Source organism: Neodiprion pinetum, chromosome 3 (genome assembly GCF_021155775.2).
Source record: "Neodiprion pinetum isolate iyNeoPine1 chromosome 3, iyNeoPine1.2, whole genome shotgun sequence".
NCBI lineage: Eukaryota > Metazoa > Arthropoda > Insecta > Hymenoptera > Diprionidae > Neodiprion > Neodiprion pinetum.
Genome location: NC_060234.1, coordinates 13,065,411 through 13,085,103, shown reverse-complemented (window position 1 = coordinate 13,085,103; position 19,693 = coordinate 13,065,411). Strand labels below are relative to the sequence as shown.

The 19,693-nt window shown below is 36.4% G+C and overlaps 1 protein-coding gene across 1 annotated transcript in view; it reads left to right on the top strand.

Annotated features, from left to right (window-relative positions):
• DAT (Sodium-dependent dopamine transporter) overlaps nucleotides 1-19,693 on the top strand; it is a 509,482-nt gene that overhangs the window by 175,770 nt on the left and 314,019 nt on the right. The window contains exon 4 of the mRNA XM_046615324.1: nucleotides 6,744-6,878. Within this exon, the coding sequence (XP_046471280.1) occupies nucleotides 6,744-6,878 (135 nt within the window). The remainder of the gene's footprint in view (nucleotides 1-6,743; nucleotides 6,879-19,693) is intronic.

The window sequence follows — 19,693 nt, the reverse complement described above, 5'->3', positions numbered from 1 at the left end:
CATCTATACCGGTAAGTTGTACCAGAATATCACCATTTTTTTTTCTACGTTTTGTTATAGACAATCAAGACTTTAGAAATGTGTGTTTCAATCATATTTTTTTTCTTGGTATTCTGTGATAAACAATCAACACTTCAGACATGTGTTGAAATTTTTTCTCAAGTTTTTTTTCTAGAATATGGAGTACGTAAGCATAACTCCGTTAATTCACGTGCCGTGAGAGTGGGCAATTAATTTTCCCCTCGACTTTTTAAGGAGTTCCGTCAACATGGCTATCGCGGCTTATGGAACTCAGAGAATGGAAATTTTTATCCATCAAGCGGGTGTACCTACTAGCTCACCTACAGAAGAAGCAGGATAAGAAATAGTGGTTCTACAAAGTATCCAGCATATACCAGTAAGATGAAGTAATATGTTGACAAAAAAAAAAAACACTGTTTTTCATTTTATTCATTTTGCAGTAAGAAAACTATAAAACTTACGTGATTTGAGGTTTATTCTATTACTAAAACCACATTTACTTGCTTGTTTTGTTTTAGATCACTCTAATAGACTCATGGACAACCTGAACAAATCAAAAGGATTCTTATAATAACGTTAAATAAAAATAAGAAAATTTCTTTCATAAGAATAAATATGTTTTGAACATTTACATCATTTCCATAATTTTTTAAAGTTTAATTGAAATTGATTCTTACATACTCAGGACAAAGATGACTGTTATATTTTTTTTTATGAAACTTATTCGAGAGTCGATATGTCGGCAAATTCTGGTTGATCGTGTAGGCCGCCTAGATATTTCATTAGCAGCCGATCCTTCTCAGAAGCCTGCACCATGTTCCGGAATAGGATGTCATCGTCGCACAGCAGTTTCGCCATCCGTGCCAGGAGGATAACGCATGCACGTACCATCCACATCGAATAGCCAGCCGTTGTCCGAACCGTGCCTGCACTCTCCTGATACTTGTGACTCGATAATTTCTTAAGATCTGCAAGTCTGACAGCTTCGACGTGGGTAGAAATTGCTCCAGTTTGCCAATTTTGTTCAGTTTTGTCAAATCCATTCCTTTCTTTTTTGTTTTTATTCTCTAATCAAATTCAAACGTTCCAACTTTTTCATCACTTCGTTGAGCTGAGATTTTTGATGCATAATTATTTTCAAGTCTTTAATATTTTTTATGAATATATCATTTCACTTTCGTAGCTCCGTTTGTTTCGATGTTCTCTCCGTCAGCGAAGATCTGAGACTAGCGTTCTGACGTGAAATTTTTTACTTTTATAGCCGTATTTCTACCAGCATTCGTTCATTATAATTCTTTAGACTTATAATGAATGCTTAGTCTTTAGACTTATAACTTCTAAAAACTTCGTAATCTATGGAAAAACGTCTGCGGAACGTCCCAGAACTCAAGGTTACATTTAATGCTGCCAGAATTCAACGTCGCGCCAAAACCCGTCGGTTGCTCGCAGATCGACGCAGACCTCTCCACGTCAAATCGAAAAACTTGTCGAACGATTCCGAAAATTATTTGTCAGCCTAAATTCGTTCAGAGCCGATACAGATCTTTTCTCACGAATGCAGAACTTTTCAGACTTCAATGTAGCGCGGAAACCCGTCGAACATATAGGCCTATCAACCTGAAGTCGAAACTTGTCGAACGAATTGTTTGTCAGACTAAATTCCGAGAATTCGTTCAGGATCGTTGCAAGCCTCCCAACCGAAGGAACCTTCTTTAAGCTAACAATGAACTTGACACGTGCACGGGTTCGAGGTTGAACTATTGAGGGTTCAGGGTGGCGCTCGGTAATACAGTTTCTCGATCTTGCTTGATGAGCATGGTTACGGAGAGCGTAATTTATCCTATATTTGTCTGATGAGGTTAAAAGTAGAGCATATTTTGGGGGGTTAGTATAGTAACATAGAAAGTCATTCATCCGACAAAGGTGAAAACCGTGGTAATTTGGAGGATTTTTTTCCGATTATCGATAATCAGCCAGAGTGGGGCTAACTCCCACTCCTCGAACGTTTTAGAAAAGGGTTTGCGTCTGGGAGCTGTGCTGTAAATGTAGAGATTTGTATTCAGAACCCGCCTCGTATTACTACTGAGGGCATCCCCAATATCATCACAAGGCCCTTCTCCATGTGGAGTAGCTATGAAATTCCATTCTGCGCTAACATTCTAAAGTCTTCTTCGTGAAGACATATGTTAAATTTTTTTTTTCGTTTTCATACTGTGCGTTGGCTCATCAGAGAAGGGAATGACTTTATCAATTTTACGCATTTCACGTTTTAGAAACTTCACAAATTTTTGAGTGAGAATTTCATCTCTGTATGCACGATGTAAGGAGACTGTAGTGTGTAGATGTTATGTTTACCCTTTCAATCCTTTGCTTCCGATGAGAAGCCCGCAAGACGGCAATGCCGTCTAATAAATGAGATGCGGGTGTGCGAATCATTAATCTACGAGAGAGTTTTGTTGAAAATATGTAAATTTGAACAACTGGTGAATTTGAAAAATTAACGACGGAGCCAGGAATCGAACCTGGTATCTAGAGATGCTTTACCGGAGACTTACTCCACTAGACCACCTAGCCGCCCTGACTCTGTTGTCATTAATTTCTCTCATAACCAGTGAGTTCAAATTTGTTTTCATGTGCCAACTTTATGTGTTGAGTGAGAATTTCATCTCTGTATGCACAATGTAAGGAGACTGTAGTGTGAAGATGTTGGCGGCTAGGTGGTCTAGTGGAGTAAGTCTCCGGTAAAGCATCTCTAGATACCAGGTTCGATTCCTGGCTCCGTCGTTAATTTTTCAAATTCACCAGTTGTTCAAATTTACATATCTTCACAAATTTTTGTTGGAAAACATGGACGGCGACGGTACCGTGTTTAATGCACTCTGAACATGCTGTATAATTCTTTAGCTGAATTGTACCGTCTTCTTTGTAGTAGGTGACGGAAGCGACCCTGGGCGTACCGTCACTTTGTCATTGTTCCAGTCTACACCTTGCATCGCGTCCTGTATAACAAACGCTCGTTTTCTGCAACATCGCGGACCACTAAACACTCTCTAGGTTCTAATTGTTTGTTTTCTTTTTCCGAAAAATAAGCGAATTCCTAATGAGCAATAAATACATGTGTCATCAGCGATTCCCTTGTGATTGGAATTTTATCAAGAAATCTTCCACAGGTGTTTGCATAGTTTCAAGCTTTGTTCTATCCACTGATACCAATTGTCTGCACGTCTCGGTATCAATCAATCCCTCCTCGAATAGTTCTTTCAACTGCTTCACTACGTTTTCGGTGCCTGGACACCTTACAGACCGCTTCAGGTGACATTCGGCTGCTGGTAGGTTGCACATTATTTGTTTCAAAAAATCTTCGTAATTATTCAATGGCTGCGGTGTATTTGCTATCAGTTGTGTAATTTTTGCACCATCTAACGATAGTTTCACATTTTCATGGATCGCGCATACACAAACTAAGCGAGTCCCACTAGCTCCAAGGAGTACGCCTTAGGTCATAAAACTTTGAAAAACCCATCTTCAAGTCAGGGTACTTTTCCTTGAAGGTGCGGTATGTCTATTTTAAATTGGAAAGTATCAGTCGTTTCTGTTTATGAATGTTTTGATCATATTCTTCAACGGCAATATCAATTTTTTTACCCGCCACCACACGACTAACGAGATCAGATGTATAAAAATCCACAACACAGGTCAGTGTATCTTGGCTCGACCTTTTACCAGTCTTTACGTTGGGGGTGGATAAAATTCCGTGTTTTTCTGCGGTTTTTTGGCTACGGCAATCATCTGGTTCGAAACGTCGAAGTTTTTATAACCATTAAGAAATGACAAAGTTTGAAATATTGTTAAAATTTGAATTTTCTTCTTCTGGTCGTTTGTAGAGTCAAACTCTACCTTTAAGTTTTGAATTACTTCACTGTTTATGGTTTTTTTTCGAATCCGTTTTAATGTCACCTTCAATATGAAATACCTTTGAATCCAATATTTTGTGCAATTTTTTTAATTTGTCTTGATGATATTTTTTCTGTTGTAATTTTCTTTCACTGATACTTGATGTTCACAGTTCAATTGAACTCTCATTTAGTTTCAAAATATCCACAGATCTTTGCTGGGGCATAGAATTCTTTTCGTCGCTTGATGATTGAATTACTGCATTGGTACCAGGTTGAGGCTCCTCACTCGTTGGTGTAAAATAATCACTAATTTCACTGATTGCAGGCAGTTTTACAAGTTTCAACCGACAGCAGTCACAAATTTTCGTATTTGCGGACTTTGTTATATTTTTCATTTTCAACTTGTGTAGCATCGTCGGAAGTAGACGTCTCAAAATTTTCACTGATTTTCTTGAGTGCTTTGCTAAATTGAACGGATTTAAGCAGCGGGTATAACTTATCTGTTTTAGTGACATAATAATTAGTAATGATTTAATTTCAAAGCACTTCCAAAAATATAAAATGCTTTTGAGTCGTTCGAAGTTACGTGATCAGAAAATCGACGTGACTCTGGCAAGTGTCAAGACAATACTGAAATAGTCAAATAATATAAGGCGTTTCGCGAGTCAAGGGAAATCATGAATACCTGAAAGGATAAATAAAAGGAGATATTCAAGAGCCTGGTAAGAACTCAGTTCTAGTCCAAAATGTATTCCTGAGGATCCGCGCAAACGGGTGTTCATACAATAGGTATTACTATTCTATTACTCGGAATACCTTGGAAACTAGTGGATTACTGGTGCATACAACCTTTTGAGAAATTCAGTATAAACTGTGATAAAAATTTCTGGAAATATATTCGAAATTTCGGATTTGAAAACCAATTGTATAAAAGGGAAAACTAACACACAGTTTGTTACCTGAGTTGAATTTCAAGTACGTATAACCACGCGCGAGCAAGGTCTACCGTGCCCCTGCCTGTGGTCATGCCCATGAAACAATCGCTTTTTAAATATAGTTTCCGCCGTAGCTCCACTTTGAAACTCACAGGGTTTTCAGAGAATGAATCAAGGAACATGCTAGTATTTTTTTTCACTATTTTACAAGTAAATAATATAATTATTTATATAATGTGATTTATTTTGGAGGTTAGGTTTGCAAATTAACAAGACGTGGCGTTGCTCTGAAAACAAAGATTTTTATTTTATCCTTTTTTTTCCTTCAGGGATCTGTGCATCTTATTATTTCATTAACAAACTCTCACCTGAAAACAAAGAAACGACATTTATGTTCTTTGTTTAATTTGCCGATTTCTCCTTAACGTTTCACTATTCCGTCTTTTATTTTGAGCCTCTTTGACACATGGCTCTTCTCTCTTATCCCTACCGTCTATAGCGACCCCGGGTTTACCGACATGGCGCATGCGCCTTTCAAAGACATATATTGTCTTTACATTTATAATAAGTGGAAAATCATTGTTCCCTAAATTTGAAATAAACAAAATGAAAGTACGATTCAAGGGCTTTGAAATGAGTGTTTGCTGGAATCTGTACGACAGAGAGAACCGGAGATATCGATGTTTAAAAGAGAGCATTATTTCTTCAAAGTATTATTTTTTAAAATTCAATCCGTTTCAACTTTTGAACAATACATATTTAAAAAAATTATTTGACGTCTTCATTCTGCTCAGAGAATCCTAAGAAAAAATTACGAGAGAGTCAGAAACATTGAGGTATATTTTTGGCCAAATCCGTCCGGCTTGACTTGGAATGACTCATATATGATCTTATATGAATTGTGCATCGACAGAAAACAATTTGTTTTTCTCCACACATGTTCTTGTTTGAACATTTATGACCATATATGATCTTTTATGAATTGTACATCGACAAAAAAAAATTATTTTTCTACATATATGGTCATATATGAATCATTGAATCAGATAAATCATATATGATTATATTCAAGTATATATGGTCAGACATGGACGTTTTCTCCCGGGTAGTAAGCGAGAAATACCTGTATGGTGGAGGTACTCGAGAAAGTTCCCGGAAAAACTCTTCCTCATGGCGGCTTTTGCGGTCTTATTGAGAAGTCGAACTATTTGCTAAGATACTATTATTGAGCAATTCATGCATTATTAACACCTTTCGAAGAAAATTCTTTATTATTCTGAAGTGGTCGACGTGTTAGCTTTGAGTACGCACTTTGAATTTCCTATGTTACTAACGCCTGCTGGAATCTCGACTACTGTGATATCCGGCCTATATCTCGGTGGACTATATTTTTCCAGGCTAAATTTTGCGAGCACAATCCTCCTGGATAAGATTTTCTCTCGGCTAAAATCTCTCTGAAGAAATTCTCTCCTTCGTAAAATCTCCACCGACGATTTTCCTTGGCTAAAATCACCAGGAAGATAAATAAAATAAATTGAAATAATTCAAATAAATTAAATTGAATCAACAAATAGAACTAGTACATGAATAAACTTATGAAATTTAAAATAAATGAATATATTAAAGTGAATGTCCATGGAAATTTGGCAGTACAGAAAATCATGTCTGGAGAAATTTCCGAGTGGGGTGATTTTTTCCGGAGAGAATTCATTCGCGTGGATATTGTTTAAGAATTTCAGTCTGCGGAGAATAAATCTAGGGGGATTGAGGCCTAGAACCACTACTGTAGGATAATGTTTGGTAACGTTTTTTTGAATGGCCTATCCCTGTTTTAGCGTTAGCTAATACTCGAATGGTCCCCAAGTCTGAATACTGTTCATTAAATTTACAGGAGCATTTTTAGTTCCATACTGCATCATGCTTGTGGTTGGAGGCATCCCTCTATTCTACATGGAACTCGCTTTGGGACAGTTCAATCGCAAAGGAGCGATTACTTGTTGGGGCCGCTTAGTACCACTTCTTAAAGGTAGAGTATTAGTATTTGATTGAAATTTTTATATGTTTGAGCATGTATAATGATTTAAAAGAGCGTTTCGATTACTAATCAATATTAACATAAGTGATTGGTAGAAGAAGCATGCATCGAAGCTGTGTCACAGTTTTACCTATATGGACTAATCGTATACTCATGTCATTTTTTATTTTGTTCATCCGATGAACGAATGAATGAAATCTGTTGAAACTTCGACACCTTAATATTTTTACTTCAATGAATGCGGAAAAATTGAGGATGAGAAGTTATATTTGGAAACTTATCTATGTAATATGTGATTTTAGCTGGATGTATTACTTATTTTTTATATTTGATGGGATTAAATACGTAGCAATAATGTCCAGAGTCGCAAGACATTTCATTATTCTAGAAGTACCTATTAAGGCAAAAAAGGTATGTCTCAGACATGCTTTCGTTATTTTTAGCGATATTCCGTACGTAGGGAAGTGCGATAATTAAACCATGTGACGGGGTACGAAATACCACGTCACAATGTATATACATGCAGATGTTTTAATTATTCGCTATCGCAGTGTACATCAGAAGAACAATCGTTTGGGTGGTATTTATCATAAAAGCACGTGAAGCATAACACAGTATCATGACATGTACATCTTATGAATCCCAATGCTATGAATATATGTATACTTGGGACTTCGACAAGGGGCCAGATCCTCGATTCTAACAAAAAGAAAGAGCTAGTTTTATAACTGTTCAAGAACCGTACATCGTATATCAGTTTTTTTCTCCGCAACTTTCTAATGCAATGTTTGTTATTAATATTCAGTAAAATAGGCTGTGTAAACTAGAAAAAAAGACAACAGATAGAAAAAAAAAATAAAAAAAGTCGCGTGCCGACAGGACTCGATCACCTGCTACCAGCGTGCCGGTCGTGAATCTTGCTTACTGCGTCACGCTCACTTGTTCAATGGATAAACATAATTACTGGTATAGATATACTATAACGCGAGTGAAATTTTACCGTCGATTTTCTTGAAAACCAAGACTTAGCGCATGAATTCCCATTCACCTGGTACTTAGGGAAAATACCTCTGAAACATACCTGAGTCCCATCAAAATCCATTATTAGCAAGTCTGATGGTCCCCTCTGAAATACGATGTTCGTCCATTTTATTAAACAACGTAGAATCATACTCTATAGCCAAGGATTCCATTAATTTTTCAAACTCAAATGATTCAATGTAAGGCGAATTTAAAAATACTTTTAAAAGGTGGAGATCTTCTGTAAAAAAAGGTTATTAACTATACGATTTGCACAGCATCGGTTTCCTTTGGAATATAAATTCCTTGCTTTATAAAAGCTTGCATCCGCACATTCATCGGGACAACTGACGAGTTATTATTACTGGTAACATTACAAAGGTAGCAATATGCATGTGTCGATACGGTTCTTTGGATCAAAACTGCAACGTATTCTACATCATCATGATCACTATTTGCAACATAGGATAGATTGTTCCTACTTGACTGTGATAAAGATAGCTGTGCCAAAATTCAGGCACATCTTTCCAAGTCTTCTTCGACATATTCTTCCGATAATTCGTCTTCACATTCATTACAATCATCTCGATTAATTTTTCTTTTTTTACATTTTAACATACGGCAGTATCCACAAATCACGTCACATATAAAAATCTGTGTGGTGAAAATTAGTGAAAATTCATCAATGTCTTCTTGAGTCAAAATAACTTGAGGAATGCCAAACCGTTTTTTTAACTCATTAATCACAAGTACAACACTTGGTATTATGAGGTTTTACTGATGTCATAATAATAGAAAATAGTAGGGAATTTTTATAAAAGAAAATAGTAATTTCGTCAGAGTACTGTTATGTGTTATATCTCAAGGTGCAATAACCTCAAAATTATTTATTTCAGGGATTCCCCGTTACTTTCATCGTGATTCTAGAAGTGCTACTTAGGGTGCGTTCTAAAATTAGCTGGCAGCGCAAAGAACTCCCTAGATCAGAGACAGAGTTAATCACGAACTCGACAGCGTAAAAGAGATGAAAGATTGTTGACAGGACTGGGAGCTAATATCGGAACGCACCGTCTAGTGGTGATATTACGCATTAATTTACTACAGCGACACACCAATCTTACGACGGCCTTACGAACTATTTTATTGAAAGCACCATTCTTGAAATTCTGATAGTCTTATTATTTTCACATTCAATATTGTATTTTGAAATATGATTTTGAAAAAGGCGTTCTGAGCATGTTACGGGATAGAGGGGTGTTAGTTAGACGACCAGCTATCGAACAACCTCTATACCCACCGAAGATGTTCTTTACGTAATGCAGGTCCGGTCTTGTAGCTGTCCTCGATCCGGGAATGATGGAAGGAATGATAATGAGATAGAGAAAAAATAAACCCATCCCTTTTGGTTGTATAAAGGATTTATTAGAGCTGAGAAATGTGTAACCACGTAACTAGGTAAAGTGGATTCGGAATAGGTGAAATGATTATTTAGATTGGGACAGAGGTTGAAGTTCGAAGGTGGAGTTTTTATTATATTCAATTACGGCGTATAGTTACAAAAACTGTGAAAAAATACCATTTACTGAGGAACGTACAAGGATTCTAAAAATGATAGTTTTAGGTTTTTTCGCACAAAGCATCATAGCGAAAAACAAGGATTTGGGAGAAAATAATTTTCTTCGTCATGAATTTATCAAGCTAAAAGTTTGCAGATTGTATCTGCATAAGCTTTTGACTTGCTCAATAACATATTGAATTTTCGAACAAATCGGTCGAGCCAATTCTGAGGAAAAAATTATTGTATATTTTTTATTTTTATTTTTTCTCTCAAAAACCAATTGAAATTGAGGTCTGATACTTTCAGAATCTTAGTATTCTATTAGTATCCAGTTATCCATAAAATATCATTGAAATATTTGCAAAAGGCGTTCTGACTTTGTTTATCCCCCTATGGCCTTTCATAAAATTCGTACTTTTTTGCGATCGGTGGGCATTGGTTGTTGAAAAATCACATATTCAAACGTCACTGTATCAGTATTTTGTACTACGTATCGCTATATGTGTAATAGTCTATTCGACCAAGTATTGGTTAATGATCCGTGGCCAAAATTTCAACTTTCCAGAAATTTTGTCATCTTGTAGCATATGCTGGTAGACAAAAAAGTTGGAAGTACCAGCCCGCTTTAAAGTCTAACGATTCAGGAGAAACACGTTAATGATTTTCTCAACTTTGAATAAATTGATTCTGATACTCGAATTCTTATTGAATGTTACAATTAAAGAGGGAAAAGATTTATTTCAGCGATACGACGTTAAAAAGTTGCCCGATGATTCTGGTTCTAGCTGAATTTAATTAGGATTTGACACAGAACAAAAAAAGACAGTAGTGATTTTCCTTAGTGAACCGTCGAGTATGAGGGGGGGGGGGGGGGGGGGGGGAGCGCTTGCACTCTACATTTCGGTTTTCGGTAATCACACTCACTGGCTTCGGCCGCCATCTTCAATTTAAGAGTGAATTTTTGTTTATTGAAGAACTTGTTTATATTCAATTTCACATGAAAAATGGTAATGACTAAAGTTTGTTTCAAATTCCATTTTTGATTTCATAATTTTTCTGGTCTTTACTGTCGAAAGAAAATTCAATTTCCAACAAGTCCTTTTATCACTGTTTATACGAAAAATCAATAATGAACGAGACGACAATTTACCGCCATAATTTACCCCCACCTCTTTTTAGGTCTAAATAAAGAAATATTGATCTAACAAATTCTTAGAGTCAGAACTTCGAACTCAAGTACTGCTATTGCAACCGTAATTAAACAACCTTACGAGTGAATAAGACATTGTGAAAACCTAGTTCTAAGAATTTGATGAAAAAGAACTTGTTATTTATTTATAGATGTGTATTTTAAATTAAAGCACTCAAGCGAATAGAATTATTTCAATCACACATGGTGATAGTTGACACGACCCAAAATAATGAGTTCGTCACAGACAGTGAAGAGCTGAACCAGAAACAGAATGAACCGAACATCAGAGTTCGCACACATGGCCATCAAAAGATCTGTGAATCTGAATTTAATCTGAATCAAACAACGAATAGAAGATTTCTTGCAGACGTTCTCTCAGAATGTAACACGTCTAATATCACTGATTTATTTATAAATTCATTCCAAGCAATTTTTAACACAAATAAAATTAATATTTTCGACCACAGAATCCTTTTTAGAGTAGATCTTCTCGAACGCATAATTACACAAAAAGGCTTACTTCGATTACAAATGCAAGACACGGTAAACCTAATTACTTTCAACCACCACGTGGTTACATAAAAAAAAAGTATTGACTTCGGTCAAAAATGATTTTTTCTAATTTCAATGTAAGTCAAGGTTTTCGGCCTCTAGTGTCTGAAAAATAGGTCTTTAGGCAATTGTGAATCCATCTGTCGGAAATGAAATTTACACAATTTTAGATTCGAATATTGAGCATAAAAAATTGACATATTGTATTTTTTTTTTTGAACGCATGGTTGTATTAAAAAAATCAAAATTTCAATTCTTGACAAACTCCCGCGATGATCTCAAAGATGACTGGATGGAAAAACTAGAAATTTACATGACTCTCATTCAAATTGTGAGCATAAAAATTGCCATATTCTGTTTTCTTTGACCGGATGCTTCTGTTAGAAAAATTCATAAAACTTGAGGGACTCCAACACAGGTCATACGACGCTTATAGAGAATTTTATATTTCAAATTGCTATAAAACGAATAAAATAATAGAATAAGAAACGATCTTATTTAAAATGAAGGAGCTACTTTATGGAAGAGAAGAAAATTTCAATAAGAGATTTTATCCGTGTTTGATGGTACTGCCTGTAATTTAATTGGTGTGTACAGAGATAAAAAGTAATGCAAAAAAAAAAAAACAAAAAAACTTCTTTTAAGGCTTGTTTTTTTGTTTTACAAAAACTGTAAAGTACATCCAATTTCAATAAATCCTAGCTCGTTTTCTTTGCAACTGAATTATCTGCAAATCATCGCAATCCAAATTTTCATTGAGATCTTGAATTGATCGAAACAGTCAGTGGAGATTGCGTATTGCAATCTCAAGCTTAACGTTCATTGAATCGTACACCTTAAATATATAATTTTTGAATTGAGGGGATCACAATTAGTACAAAAAATTGCTACCCTACTCACGTGCCGTTTTTAACCTTTGACAACAATTTTCTGACCTCTGATAGTTCGTGAATTTTATAGGCTAATAGAATCACCTGATAATAACGATGAATTTTAATCGGTATGATTTGATTTGTAAAATAGTACAAATTTCGCCTATTTATCGAAAGCCGATCCCCATCAGGACCATGGGATTCCTTTAAACTGATATTCAATTGATCGAGGAACATCAAATAGTCGCGGTTTTATAAAAAAATAATGCAGTATTATTAAATGCTCTTCGACGATATCGACGTTCGAAAAACTTGAGACATATTTATCGTGTCGCACAATTCATTTGAGAAACGATCATTTACAAGGTGGACCGCAGAAAGTACAGTGAAAAGCTTAACTTCGTTCACCCTTCATTGAAAGCGGAGCGCAAAATTTGCGGAAATGGAAGTCCCATAGCATTTCCCGACGTTAGAAATTGCACCGTTTAACTTATGAAGCTTGACGCCGTCCTCTAAGCACCCCCATTTCAGACTTCGAGCTCTCGGCTGACAAGCCCGACAATTGTCCCTTAAGTGACACGTCGGGGATGGTGGGAAGAATGGAAAGAGTGAAAAGTGACTGCGGTGGTATTCCGCTTGTGGAATACCAATGCTCCAGAGGAAATGTGTCGTGGCCTTGGGCAAAAAGTTACTGAAGCGGTCACACAGCTGTAAAGAATAAAAGCTTCGTGACGGAATTATTTCAACCCGCACCGCAACACTGTTTTGCACTCTCCTTACCCAATAAAGATTCGGAGAATTATTGTTGGCGGTAAGTACCTACTTGCAAGTGATACGCTAGTAGATCATATAATACTTCAGATCTATGAAAATGGTTTATTCATTCGAAAGAAAAACAGTTATTTGTAACGTATTTATTTTATTGAAGTAAAACATTCTGCCGGAAGAAATGTTTATTTTCCGTAACTAGAGGTATTTATTTGACCAGAATAATAGAATTTGTTTAAAATTGATTCATGCCATTCAAATAAAAATTTATCACTTCCAAAGAAAAACATTTGTCTTACACATGTTTATTTGATTGAAATGAAATATTTTTCTTGAGGAGGGAGATGAACATTTTTTTCCTCAACTAGAGGTATTTACTTTTCTTAAATAACAAAATCTGCTTGGAATTCATTTATTCCGTTCCAATGAATTGGTATAAAATATATTTTTTCAATCAAAAGTTTATTGCAAGCTTATGTACTGCATTCATGAAGTTCAGGTGAATATGAAAAGTACTTGAAATGAATAGTATGAATTAATAAAGCTGAGGGTTCTCAACCTTCATGGATTATGATTGCAACGTTGTCGGTGTCATGGGTCTAAATAAAACTAGTATCTTACAAGGAAAGTCTTTCCGCTGACATCCTTCGATATTGATGAAATTTATATATGTTATTCTACATCAAAATCTAAGAGATACGTATATTTTTTTATCGGCGGAAAAACGTTTCTAGGGGGTGAAATTATCCTTTGAAGTTGAGACCTTCGAGGGGTACTTTTCAGGTTTCACCTATTTTCACTTGAGATAATCGAATGCACCCAAACGGATAATTACCTTAATGATAAACGATGAAAAATGCAACTGGTTTCATATCGGGGGTTGCATAGGAAAAAAGTTATAGGGGTTGAAATTCATAAAATCGTTATAACAAAAAAACCTGTTGCACCTACCTCGATGGATTCAATTGCACTTTGAAGAGCGTATAAAAATAATACATAAGGGTTTTTGCGTTTTTCTCGCAAATCAAGTCAAGGGGGTGAACTACTCCTATGTATGTTTGCATTGAATCTCAATAAAACGGCAGTATTTCTTTTTTTTCTTATTTTTTCCCTAAGTGATACGTTTTTTTCTCTAAATTCTCTTCATCTACGTATCAAACGATGGACAGATTTTTCTCGAAATTACATTTTCATAATTGGTGAAAGTGATAGGACCAAAAGTATGCATCCAATCTTAATGGTTTGATTTTTATTTTAAGACAATTTGAGACTCTTCTAGTTATACTTAAAACATTCCATTTCAAATTTATTTAAACAATCGATTTTACATAATTGAGCAAGGAAAATTGGAAAAAATTTAATTTTTCCGCTGAAAATTCTACCACTTTATCAATTTTTTATTTTTTGTAACTTTTTACGGTATTCATATAAATCACATTCACAGTTTAAAAGAATTTACTTATTTGTTTTTACCGCCAAAATTGACAGATTGGATAACTTTTACGGATAACAATTTTTTTTATTAGTTAATATTGAATATACCACAATACGAATTTCAAAAATATCTATTCCTTATATTTTTCATAAAAATTTAGTAAATACTGACATATTTTCATAGTTATCGTAATCCCCCCTACTTGAAGGTGTTATCTGGGAGTCACCTCTGTTCAGTCTGTGACTTGCTCCCATAATTAGATTTGAAATACGACGTAGAAGAAATGGTAGAAGAAAATTCGTTGCATTTCGAAGAACCGTTTAAGGATTGGAAAATGGAAATTGTTGAAGATGAAGGATGGGCAAACGCCCTGTATGAACCAGAACTTACGCCTGATACATGCACTCGTGATAACGAAGACTTATCATACGAGTACAAATTAAGGGCCGTTGAGTATTGGCGCAGCGGGAAGAAAGGAAATTTGGGTTTGGGCAGTGTTAAACAATAGTTCAAGAAAGTGCAATCTATACGACAGTTGCACCGGTGGGCCCACAATTTGAACAAGGGGGGGACATACAAGTAAAATTAGCACGAATTTGTGGTTACACTTTCGAAAATTTCAAAGTTGCTGTGGATGCTGGTTTAATAGTGCACGATTCTGATTTAAAAAAATGGGCCTTACATATTAGGGTGATCCTTATTTTGGGTAAGTCGGAATTTCAAACCTCTCACCCCTTGCATATCTCCCATTTGCCAAAAAAAAAATGTGTGCAAAGTTTAAGCCCAATCGGACAACGTTTACCCGTGGCCCAAGAGGGTCAAAGTTCAATATTGGAGCCAAACGGTAAAAACGAGCTTGAAGGCCTTTATTTAAGTAGACCAGCGAAAAAAAATCGTAGCAGGCTATAATCCACAAGATTTCTAACTAAATTCACTACTAATTGAATGTACTGATACAGAGTTCCGCCAAAAATTTCTATGTCGAGTTGTAGATGTAAATACGTAGATTCTACAACATACGTACATCTACAAATACGTACATCTACAACTCGATATAGAAATTTTTGGCGGAACTCGGTATCAGTACATTCAATTAGTAGTGAATTTAGTTAGAAATCTTGTGGATTATAGCCTGCTACGATTTTTTTTCGCTGGTCTACTTAAATAAAGGCCTTCAAGCTCGTTTTTACCGTTTGGCTCCAATATTGAACTTTGACCCTCTTGGGCCACGGGTAAACGTTGTCCGATTGGGCTTAAACTTTGCACACATTTTTTTTTTGGCAAATGGGAGATATGCAAGGGGTGAGAGGTTTGAAATTCCGACTTACCCAAAATAAGGACCACCCTATTACATATTCAAAAAGAAATAGGGCATACTGATTTTCGTTTCAAAGCATCTCGTACGTGGATAAACTCATTCAAAGCAGCTCATAGTATCGTACCGAGAAAAATTGACAAATTCATTACATCCAAAACAATTGAAGATGGAAAAGTCTTGGAACAACGAATTCAAAAATTTGTCTATGACGTAAAGCAAAATATTAGAACGTACGGATTGTCAAATACATTTAACGCAGATCAGAGTGGCTTCCAACTAGAAATGCATTCCGGAAAAATTTTAGCAGTCGAAAGAGAAAAGCAAATACAATGTCTTGTACAATCAGTCTCTTCTACGAGCCACAGTTACACTATTCAGCCGACTATATCAGCTGACGGCAAGCTGCTATCTCCTCTATTTTTGGTTTTAAAAGAACCAACTGGCAAGATTGGTCCAATAGTGGAGAAAACGCTTTTCAGACGAAATGATGTGTACATAGAAGTATCCAAGTCTGGGAAGCTTACTTCAGGTATAAATTACACCCACTGTTTTTGTATAGACATTATTTCTAATGAAAAATAATAGGTTTTTCTATTTTCAGATCATTTTATAATTTGGTTGCAGCATGTATTTTTCCCGAAAGTTGGTTCAAAATCTTTATTACTGATTGATTCTTGGACTGGACACTGTCCCCAAGCTGTACTTGATGTGAAACCTTCAAATAGAGTTGTCAAAGTAATAATTATACCTAAAGGAACTACCGGAAAAATCGAGCCCCTCGATGTTTTTGGATTCCGAGTATGGAAAAATTTTGCTAGACATTTTTCTGTTAATTGTCTTTTGATGAATTATGATATTAATTTGCATTTGAGAAACAATATCATATAGCTTCAGTCACTTGTTCATAACCAACTGTCGTCACCACGTTATATCGATCTTTTCAAATATTCTTGGTACAAAAGTGGTTACATAGAAGAAAAACCAGCGAATTTTGAAAATCCTGTACACTTTGCATTTGGAGATTACTGCAACTCACACTGTGAAGTTCCAGGATGTGAAAATGTTGCTTTTGTTCGCTGTTCCTGGTGTAAAAAGTCGTTACGTCTTAAACACTTTTTCAATGACTATCATTACTGCAGTACTTACAACGGCTAATAGAGCATACGATTATATATTCGCTTCTATTTATTGCTATAGTGATTATTTTGTTAAACTGTTGACATATTATCAATAAAAGGTACAAGCATATTGTACGCTCTCTTTTTTTTACTTGACTGCGCAGTTTTTCTGTGCGTCATCCCAAAACTTGGTCTTATCTATCGAAACGAATATGTGTAAGTGCTGATCGTATGCTTATGTTATCTCATTGCCAAATATAAATCAGTCAGAATTATCTATAAGTCAGATATAAATACTTTTTCAACGAAAGATCGATCTATAAATAAGTTGGCTCCTAGATAAAACCGTTCATTAAATGCTATATACGTGATACGGTTGTGGTAAATTAAAAAAAAAACATATCACTAGGAGAAGGAATAAAAAAAAAAGAATTACTGTCGTTTTATTGGGATTAAATGTAAACATACACAGGGGTAGTTGATCCCCTTGACTTGATTTGCGAGAAAAACACAAAAACCCTTATGTATTATTTTTTTACGCTCTTCAAAGTGGAATCCATCGAGATAGGTGCAACAGGTTTTTTTGTTATAACGATTTTATGAATTTCAACCCCTATAACTTTTTTCCTATGCAACCCCCCGATATGAAACCAGTTGCATTTTTCATCGTTTATCAGTTAAGGGGGTCCTCTGGTTTGATGCCCTGATTTTTGAGCATTTTTTGGAATTTTTTTGTAAAGACCAATGAAGAGATAGAACTTTGAACTTCTTACCATTTATTTATACATATTTCAAGAGTATACAGTTAAATTTTTAGCTAAAAATATTCAGTAGAATTACAGTTATAGTGGTCTGAGGACACCCGCCTCGAAAAAACGGACACCCACTTCCTCCACGATATCAGCTGATTGGCTTATCTGAAACAAAAAAACCCGGCGGGGTTTTAATCTGTACACTGAAATACACCGAGTGGACTACAATCAAAAAAAAAATTTGAAAATTGGATTTTTGACAGACTTCCGAACAAAAAAGTTCGAATTTCATGTATTTTTGTCAACTTTTTGATACAAAAAAAATAGAAATTTTCAAAATTTTGGGTTGATAATAGTCCACTTGATGCGTCCAGATGTACTGACTAGACCCTCTAAATTTGAAGTAAATCGTCCAAACCGTTTTTGAGATATGATGGAGGAAAGTTTTAAAAACATGGTTTCGAGAAAAACGCGTTCAAAGTTTCAAGCACAGTTATAACTATGAAAATTCTAACTTACCACTAATCTGCGATGCCTGGTCCGTAAAGTACACCTTACTCCTGCTGTTCACAACAACCTTGTGAAAACTAACTTTCCTGTCACGCGCCGCAACACGCATCACACACTTTCCAGTCGCGCGCCACAGCGGACAGCACCCACGACGTCACACACGCCGCTGACGCCACCCACGCAGCTGCGCGCATCTCGCAATCAGCTCGCGTGGTTTCCCGCTGTCAAAGTGGAGCCGCGGCTGGGATAAGAAACCACCGATCTCACCGATCGACAGGACAACTTCGGTCTCGCCGATATTGAGCCATAAAACGAAACTCAAAGTACCATCAGGTTACGCCACCAGTACGCAACAGTTACTCGACAGCACGCAGAATTTTCGGACTACTGCATGACTGGATCCTTTAATCTGGCACCAGCCAGCTCAGCAAAGGGGACAAGTTCCCACAATCCACTAGCTCCTTGGGCACTACAACTAGTGGACATCCCTTCAAGGACTCTGACCAGGCCACCCAGCATCCTGCTATCTCTCTGGGACGATCGACGAGCTAGGATCACCTCTCCAAGGTACAACCGCATCATCCCAGCGGCGGTGTCTCCGTTCGTGACGTCACCACCCACCTACACGTCGGTAGCCACTCAGACTACACAATCCGACAGTGAGTGGGAATCGTCACAGCCGATGACCAGGCCTGAGAATCGCCGTCCTCCTACGCCACCTAGCTCACCAGAGAGCCACTACACGCCGCCACCGAGCACAACTCAGATTCATCGTTACACCTCGTCACTCCAGCCTCCACCGCGTTGCCAGAGGACTACAACAACCCCTTCCATCATATGGAAACCAATCATTGAATAATGTGTACATATGTAAATTGTAAATAAATAAGGTGTATATAAAACAACTACAATTCTCATCTTTGACACCACAGCGATCAACAACTTCCGAGCGGCTCGGTCGAAAAAGCTATCAACAAATAGCGAACACCTGCTCTTGGAAGTCTTTCAAAGCAGATTTTTTAGCTCTATTTTTTCAGAAGGGTCTCAGGTATAAAGCCGACAGAGAGCAATAGGCTCAACCTCCAAGCGCTCCGCTCAACGCTCCGAACACCTGTCCCTTCTAACTGCCTTATCTTTACATGGGCTTCAAATATTGAAAAATCACTTTACCTCCACATTCTAGACACATTAAAGAAACAATTTAGGCAAAAAAAAAATCGATTTTGTGAACCTATTAAACCAGAGGACCCCCTTAAGGTAATTATCCATTTGGGTGCATTCGATTATCTCAAGTGAAAATGGGTGAAACCTGAAAAGTACCCCTCGAAGGTCTCAACTTCAAAGGATAATTTCACCCCCTAGAAACGTATTTCCGCCGATAAAAAAAAATACGTGTCTCTTAGATTTTGATGTAGAATAACATGTATAAATTTCATCAAAATCAAAGGATATCAGCGGAAAGACTTTCCTTGTTAGTACATTAATTACGTTTCGGTTCTTTAAGGGGGGCCCTCCTCAGAGTAAAAGGTGTTTATTCACATCAAAATTATGAATTCACTCTAACAGTGGTAACTAGTAAACAAAACTAAGGATATTATAATGACAGAAAAAATTTTAAAAGAACACTAAGAATAGGCACGGGGAAACAATTTTCACGCAGATCCTTATGGAACATGAATGTAACTCGAAAAAACATGTCAATGTAGCGAAT